A 9,127-nucleotide genomic window follows, 5' to 3' on the forward strand; every position below is an offset into this window, starting at 1 on the left:
ATGTGGGGACAGGGACACACATATGTAATCTTAATCACAATAAAAAATATATTAAAAAAAATTTTTTCTCCTAAAAAAAAAATCAGTAAGTATTTATTGAACGCCTATTACGGCAAAACACTATTCCAAGGGTTACAAAAAATACAAAAATGTATAATATTGGACCCCTTCTTCAAAACTCCCATTCCCCATTTCACAGGTGAGTTACATGCAGGTAGTTCTCTGATGTTAGCAATATTCTCTTCCATATTCTAGCTTAGTGGTTGGAACACTTTGGCCCTCGGGCCAAGTCTGGTTCATCGCCAGCTTTTGTAAATAGAGCTGTGCTGGAACGTGGCCACACATACATTCATGTATCATCTAGGCTCCCTTTGCTCTACGAAGCCAGAGCTGAGTAGTTGTGACAGAGACTTGTGGTGTGTAAAGCCTAAAATATTTACTACCTGGCCCTTTACAGAAAATGTTTGCCAAGCTCTGTTCTTGATCATCGTTTGCTCAACTTGAGGTTTTTGGTGTGGTTTGTTGTTGTTTTTTCTCTCTTTTTATTTGAAATGAATGGAAGGCTGGTTTTGCCTGAGGAGCCACTGCCCACTGAGCAATGTGCTAGATGGTTTTGAAGGAACAGTCAGTGGGCTAAATATGGCAACTGACAGCAGCTCCCGGTAACAAGAAAAAACTTGTTCTGGCATATAAAGGACAAGGACCAAATGACACAGAATTCTAACATCCAACAAATATTTACTAACTGCTTACTAAGTGCATGCCATTGGGCTAAGCTCTGGGGATAACCCCCAATAAATAAGACCAACTCAGTTCACAAAGAACTACCTGATGAAAGAAACACTTTTATATTAAATGGAATAGTAGAAGCTAGTAGACAATGAGTTAGAGACCTGACCCAGGGAATAATGAACTGGGGTGAAGCTGGGGTGGGATAAACTATGCAAACCCAGGGACAGGCACACGGAGACTACGATTCCCCCTGCAGAGATCCAGTCCCAGGAAGTCATCAGGATTGGAAGCTTGTAACTATCTACTAGCATAGTGGCCTCATTCCAAAGGCCACTACTGGGTACATGGGTGGAGGTAACTTGGATTGTAGGTTGCTTCCTGAATTTCTTTTATAGCACATTTTTGTTTAACCTTTCTAGTATATTCCTTTAGTGACATTTTTAAACTTACATTTAGCTTTAGTCATCTTAACCTATTTTACCGTGTTTTTCCAACCCCACCTCTTTCATTTCCTTTAGCATCTTCCAATATAGATATTATCACATGATTCATCTTTTTACACTTTTATGATTTCAGTATGTTGTGACTAAAATTTTATTTAGTTGTATATTTTTCTTATCCCCCCCCTTTTTTCCAACTATTTTATCTTAGATATAACTCCTTCTTTTTGCTTCTTAAGAGAGACTAAGCAGGGGTAATCATCAAAATAGTCAGCTACCAGGAAGATATGGTAACTAAAAATTAAAACATGCCCAGCCTCAGAGTGGCGGTGGGTCCTGAAGGGCCCTAGTGCGCTTAGGATTCACCTTTTAGTTGATGAATACAGGGGTGGGTTCAAGAGGATCCGGGGGCGGAGACAGAAGGATTGGAGCAGCAGGGGCGCTTGGGGGAGGAGATGGCACAGTAGCTAAATATCAACTGATGAGAGGAACTGTAATCTTTCAACAACCAGTATCAGGATACCACTGCACGCTGAGTAAACATCAGTCCTGCGATTAGGAAACAGCGGAGTAAGTGGGATAGAGAGGAGGCTTTTCCAGGCTCCTTAAAAAGAGAGACAGATGCATCTTTATTTCAATTAAGTTTCTTGCAAGTCCTTTCTAAATGTCAAAGTAAAGAGCCTGACCCTAACTCTAGCCATACTTAACTGCTCCAATTTTTAAAAATATATATATCCATGTAACGTGAGGAGATCGTCTAAAATGATTCTTCTTAAGAAGTGTTAGGCTAACTTTAAAAATAGCCCAGAGAAACTACTAAAGTAATACTGCTGCACTAACTTCTAAAAATCCTGGTAGCTGAATCTCACAGTCATTTGGCCACAGTGACTGGAAGAGCACACGCTGTGGACAAAGAAGGAAGCACAGGAAAAGGTGGTACAACTCAAGCGCCCAGGAACTCTGGCGCAGCTCTAAATCACGTGCGAAGCTGCTTTGAGTTATGCACAATAGAAGACCTAGACCCAGATTCCTAGAATATTTTCCATGATGGAATGCTCTAATGATAAATTCTAATTAAATTTGATTCATCTACCTCCAAGTCAAAATTCCAAAAGTTTTTGTAAACAGTAGACACCAAGTATTAAACTATGTGTCAATTTCGCAGCCATATTCTTATAATCTTAAAAACAATACTACAAAGAAGAACCATTCATAGGCGAGGCCAACTGGCCTGGAGAGATTAAGGAGACTATTCAAGGGCACACGGCCAGTCCCTGGTAGAGCTCAGCTCAGTCTGGATCCAAGTCCCACAACACCCCTTCTTCAATACTCCACTGCCTCCCATCACACCTACGTCTTCCTAGTCTCTCTCGTCTGTCATGAGAATTCTCACAGATTCTGAGAAGGCATGTATATAACAACCCAATAGGGCTTCTGAAAAATACTCTTAAGGTCCTCTTATGTAAGAAAACCTCCTTGATTTCACGACGCTACAAAAACCTAAGACTTCCAAGTCCCATTTGTATAAGCAAGAATTCCTAAACCCGCCCTGACCGGTTTGGCTCAGTGGATAGAGTGTCGGCCTACAGACTGAAAGGTCCCAGGTTCGATTCCGGTCAAGGGCATGTACCTTGGTTGCGGGCACATCCCCAGTAGGGGGTGTGCAGGAGGCAGCTGATCAATGTTTCTCTCTCATCGATGTTTCTAACTCTCTATCCCTCTCCCTTCCTCTCTGTAAAAAATCTCTACTTCATTTCAATGTTCTCCCAGGACCTTCTCTAAACTCTATTCATAATCTAGTCTTTGATAAAGACTTAACTCCATCTCATTCCCTTCTGAAAAGAAACTGGCCTGCCATGCTATTCCACTACCCAACACATAATGTATCAAAAAACCAAAAAGCTGAGCTCTTCTGGAGGTGCAAAATCTAATCACTGAAGGCAATGGTTCTACAAAAAACAAAACTGAAAAGATCACTTATTTAAAATATCTTAGCTGACTGGCCAGTGTGGGGCAGTGGTTGAGCCTCAACCCATGAATCAAGAAGTCACTGGTTCAACTTCTGGTCAGGGCTCATGCAGGCTTGCGGGCTCAATCCCCAGTAGGGGGCATGCAGGAGGCAGCTGATTAATGATTCTCTCTCATCATTGATGTTTCTATCTCTCCCTCTCCCTTCCTCTCTCTGAAATCAATAAAACATTTAAAAAGTATATTTTAGTACCAATTAGCATTCCCTTTTCTTTACTAGTGAAATGTAGACAGCAGCCTTTAAAGCTCAACCAAAAGGCTTTTGGAATTTTTAACAAGTGCTACATTTTGGTTTGTCCTGGCTAGTGAACTGTCCTGAATATCTCAGGGGAGGTATACCAGTATACTATTTAAATGTTTATAACCCATGAAGTCATTAACACTTTGCAATGAAATGGGAATGGTATCTCAATGTGCACCTCTTAAATGTTTTTGAAAAAGTCATGTGAAATAGCTATTCCCTTAATCAGTTTATCTAACCAGTGTTATAAAAATAATTATCAACTGTTCATTAAAGTGAAACACAGACTCTCAAATAGTAATGCTCAATATATGCTGGAATTAAAGTTGTTGCCTATGAAAATATAGCTCTTATTAAAATAAAAGCACCCCGAAAGGTGTGTTACTTTAATAGAACACCTAACCTTGATAGATACAATTAGCCTTTAAAAATAGGTTTATACATAAAGATTGAAAACATCAACATTGCAATGAGATGGAATAGAACGAAAGAACAAGTGCCTGATTTTAAAATAATGGCATGACTAGCCCTACCTGGTTTGGTTCAGTGGATAGAGCGTCCGCCTACGGACGGAAGAGTCTGAGGTTCGATTCTGGTCAAGGGCACATGCCTGGGTTGCTCGATCCTCAATTGGGGGCATGCAGGAGGCAGCCGATCAATGATTCTCTCTCATCATTGATGTTTCTATCTCTCTCTCCCTCTCCCTTCCTCTCTGAAATCAGTAAAAATATATATTTTTTAAATGATATGACTAGACCATTTAGAAGTCAAAAAACTCAAATAATTTGGCTAAAGCCTCTCTGAACTTTTAAAACTTTGCATAACAAGCTATCTCACTCAGTTTTCAAGACAACTTAGACAGCATTTGCTCATTAAACCAATATTTACTAAGCAACTGTTCTGTTCCAAGCCCTGGAACACATCAGTAGACAGAGCAAAGTCCATGCTCACCTTATATTCTATTGAGGGGGGTTGGGGGGAGGAAAACTGAATGCACTAAATAGATAGACAAATTATACCATTTCGGTTATTGGGAAAACAACACAAGAAAATAATGCCCAGAATACAGAGAGCGCTCAAAATTTCTTTCATCCTTAATGCTGACATATACTTAGTTCTGTTCAATGTATCATTCTCGCTGGTCTTGGTGAATTATAAAAATAAATCTTGCCCTGGCCGGTGTCAGAGGGAAGTGGGGAGGGGGGGCAGAGTGGGAAGAGATTAACAAAAGAACTTATCCATAACCCATGGACACAGACAATAGAGCAGTAGGCCTGGGGGAGGAGGGGCAGGTGCAAGGTAGAGGGGTTCAATGGGGGGAAAAGGGAAGACATCTGTAATACTTTCAACAGTAAAGATAGATTTTAAAAAACAAAGAAAATAAATACATCTTATATTTACACTCACTTATTCTTGACTCCAAATAGAATGCACAACAACAAAATTAAGGTTGATTCATAAGAATAAAAATAACCCAATCCTAGAGATACAAGGACTTTGCAGCTGTCACGACAGAAGCCTGTGGAAACACACTGCCTGATCCTTAGGGTCTGACTCATGACCATGCCTAATGATCATTGTTCCTCAATGGTCAGTGAGGGCATTTTCTCCCCACCAACTTTTATGTGTGTGGCTAGATATTAATTGTGCCAATTCTACTAATATTTATCAGTGAAATCAGTCTTTGATCACATGACTATGACTACACAAAAATTCTATGAATATTTAAGCAGCTTATGAGTAAAATTTTTAACACAAATACATGAATCTTTGATTCCTTTTTCTTAAGGAATAGGGATAGCAAATAAGTGACTTACTTCTTTAACAAAAACTGCAACATTATTTGTTATAAATTATACTGTTAGTTAATCAAATAATCAAAAACCTTCATTAAAGTAGGAATTGTGGAGGAGAGATCTATAGGTCCACCGAAAGTTTTATTTTAACTTAAAATACAAAATCCAAGTTTATTCCCTAGACTTTTAATATAGTGCCAAGTACTTGTCTCTTAGGGTGAATTTGCTAATTGTTTTCTTGCCTAAAATCTAACCCTTGTACATCATTTACGATTTCCAGTTTCAATTTCTTCAAAGAGGACGGGGAAGCTGAAGGTACCTGAAAGCAAAATCCTTCCAATCATATACACTTCTATGGCCTACTCACAATTCAAAAGCAAATTTTTTTAGGAATTCACTTGTATGGAGTCTGATCAAAGTATTCAACTTTGTTTACACCACAATAGCTCTTTCTGTTCAGTCTCATACTTTACTGAATTACGTAATATTTAACTAAATTATATGATCACAATTACAAGTATAAATGGCATGAACAGGTTTGGTTTAAAATTTCACCCAACTCTTGGTAAGCACACAACTCAACCCAGTGGGAGCAGAAATGTTGACAGAGGAGTTGAACAGTTTTGTGTACAAGAGGCATTTGTTAATTAATATATTTTACAGAGAAAGGGGGGATTTCTGATAAATCCAGTGGGTTGCTTAGGAATTTCCATAAAATTTAAAAATATTAAGTTACTTAATATTTAGAGAACCCTGGCAAATACCTCAAAATTTTACAAATATTTTTGTTAAAGAAAGCATAAGCATCTATAAATACTTTTGGAGTTAAAAGTAGCAAGTAAATTTCTATATACTGCCAACTAACCAAGTCTCTCTTACAGAAATTGCCAAAGAAGTCCTTTAAATTAATTTTAAGAGTCATTTCCTAAAGTTGAATTTTATTCTGGGGGAGAAACTGGGCAAGATTATTCCATAAGGAACCTGTAGCCTCTGAAGTTTCAGGCATCAGATTCTTTAGTATTCATGATTTTGCTTTGTTTGACTGTGACAAGAAAAAGATAGCTACTACGGGAAATTCTTAATCATTCAATTGAGTGCTTATATGAAAATTAACATAAATTACAAAATCTAATTATTATATTTTGTAACATGTGTGCTATGCTCAAAATGTCTTTTAAAAAATAAAAAATAAAAGGTGACATATTAGCCCTAACTGGTTTGGCTCAGTGGATAGAGCGTCAGCCTGCGGACTCAAGGGTCCCAGGTTCGATTCCGGTCAAGGGCATGTACCTTGGTTGTGGGCACATCCCCAGTAGGGAGTGTGCAGGAGGCAGCTGATCAATGTTTCTCTCTCATCGATGTTTCTAGCTCTCTATCCCTTTCCCTTCCTCTCTGTAAAAAATCAATAAAATATATATATATATTTTTTAAAAAGGTGACATATGAAACTAATGGCCATAGTATGTTACATTTAAACACCAAGTCCAATCACACAGACTGTGATAAAGAAAATGATTAAAGACTGAAAGTTAAAGAAAAAGTAGTTTTTAATAACTTAAATAACTGCATATAGTAATATATTCACATTTTTCACTTATTATACTAGCACTGCTGAACACAAAACTAAGTGCTGAAAGACATTCAATTTTAACTGAAATTAAGAGCTACTAACTCGGTGGCCTCACTTTCACTTCATTCATTCAAATGAGTGAATAGTATATAAAAAAGAGAAACTTCTAATACCAATACATTGTAGATAACCATATATATTTCTTTTTAAAGCTTAAAAGCTCCGTGTCCTTTGTTTTAAAAATATCCATTATGTAAAAGAAAGTGTGGTTTCTCACAAATACGACCCTGACCCTAATTTTTAACCTGACAAGAAACAGATCGAGTGTGAATGCAAGGAATTGGAGACACTCATCTTCAGCCCTGAGGAACAGAAATTGGGAAATTTTTTAAAGGTAACTTAGCATTGCTGACCAAAATTTTCAATGCACATAGAAACTTCAATCAAGAAGCAATCATACGCCAAAACCGGTTTGGCTCAGTGGATACAGCGTCGGCCTGCGGACTGAAAGGTCCCAGGTTCGATTCCTGTCAAGGGCATGTACCTGGGTTGCGGGCACATTCCCGGTGGGGGATGTGCAGGAGGCGGCTGATCGATGTTTCTCTCTCATCGATGTTTCTGACTCTCTATCTCTCTCTCCCTTCCTCTCTGTGGAAAATCAATAAAATATATTTTTTTTAAAAAAGAAGCAATCATACAAAGGTATAACGTGATATATAAATGGATATTTATTTTTAATAACTAAAAATAGTCATGCTAAATGTTCATTAATAAGGGACGGATTGAATAAATTATATCCACACAATGAAGTGCGTTTTAAATGAGGCAGAAAGATGTTTATCATGTATTAAATGAAAAGGCACACATCAAAACAGCCTGGATAGTAAACCTCATTTTTAAATTCTACAAATAAAAATGTATGTGTGCATATTAAACTATGCATAGAAAACAGCTATAAGAATATATATATATCAAACTTGCAGAGAAACTCTCTTCTTTCCATAAAGTATTATATATTCATTTATATAAGCAGTTATTAATTCACAAAAAAATCATAATCATACAGAACATTTTAGTCAAAAATTTAAAAACTTACAGCATTTTTCCATTTTCTTCCTAAAGGATTTCCTTTCTTTTAATATTTGCTATTTACCAGTACTATATGCAAAACTGATTTTTCTTCTAACACAGATTGAGTGTCATTTGCTCAAACTATAAAAGGCATTAAATTTAACTTTGCAGGATTATATTAAATAAAGGTACTGTGACTCAAAATAATCATGATTATATTCAAAGATGTGACTTTTTATGTTTCACCCCAAATATTTGCTATCTTCACAACAAAATAATGAAGTATATTTTTAAAACAAAATGGACATGGTTTCTATGGTGATAGGTACATATTCTATGGGTTACAAATAACATTTTTCCAATAAGTATAACACATTTTCCAAAGATCATCAAACTGTAAACTTTACAGAAATACTGATTTACAGCATCAATATTTCTCCATCTAAACTCGCAGCAAAACTTTGATACTAAAATAACTCTACACCAACTACATATTTACTGTATTAAACATTTTATAATATTTAAACTTGACTTTTAATACACAGATTTTTTTTTTTGCTCACTAGAATTCAAACTTGTAAAAATAATTTCTTTCCTAAAATACTTTTTAAAGGACTGAAAATAATACATTTTATTCCCATTTTACTTTACCGAGTTGTTGATGGAGGTGTTTGTCATAATTACTGTGCCCGATAGTGATTCCACCTTCCTCACCTACAGTCTTCTCTGATGAAAACAAACTGAGACGTCTCATCTTCAGTAATCGGGGGGAACCTTCCTGAAAACTACCTTTAGCTTCCACAACCACATCTCCCGAAAGAATGGGAGGCACAACTCTTTTTAAAAAGTCCATTATAAGGCTCTTCTACATTACTGGTCCTAGGAGCACACAGAAAAGGCGCCTGCACCAATTTCCTTGATGAGGAGATAAGGTCCACTATGTATGTCAAAGAGCAGACACGTCATGTGAGGTTAGGTGGTGCTCAACACCAGCAGGCCAAGTGCCAGCTGTTTGGAAGCTGATTTTCAGGACATCTGCTGTTCGCACTGATAACAAACCAAACAGCTATCGACCGTGAAACGGCACTTCACGTGTACAAGTCCTCGTACATCTACAATGGGTGTTGACAGTAATATTCAGACCATAAAAGGTTTAGCATCCATCTAGTTTACCATTTAGACTTTGAAAACTCACACTGTAATAATGTTGAGACAAATTTACTTTGGCCTGAGGTGTGTCATCCTTCTA

The 9,127-nt window shown here is 37.1% G+C and overlaps 1 protein-coding gene across 7 annotated transcripts in view; it reads right to left on the minus strand.

Annotated features, from left to right (window-relative positions):
* The window catches only part of FRYL (FRY like transcription coactivator), a 174,177-nt gene extending 165,389 nt beyond the window's left edge, over positions 1-8,788 (minus strand). For 4 of the 7 annotated variants that reach the window (XM_015560996.1, XM_015560992.1, XM_015560990.1 and 1 more), the window contains exon 1: positions 8,530-8,788. In XM_015560996.1, coding sequence (XP_015416482.1) covers positions 8,530-8,731 — 202 coding nt within the window. In that variant the 5' untranslated portion in view covers positions 8,732-8,788. The remainder of the gene's footprint in view (positions 1-8,529) is intronic. The other 3 variants (XM_015560995.1, XM_015560994.1, XM_015560993.1) reach the window with 1 other exon arrangement.
* Positions 8,789-9,127: the final 339 nt, after the last annotated feature.

Source organism: Myotis davidii, unplaced genomic scaffold (genome assembly GCF_000327345.1).
Source record: "Myotis davidii unplaced genomic scaffold, ASM32734v1 scaffold455, whole genome shotgun sequence".
In the NCBI taxonomy this organism is placed as follows: Eukaryota; Metazoa; Chordata; class Mammalia; order Chiroptera; family Vespertilionidae; genus Myotis; species Myotis davidii.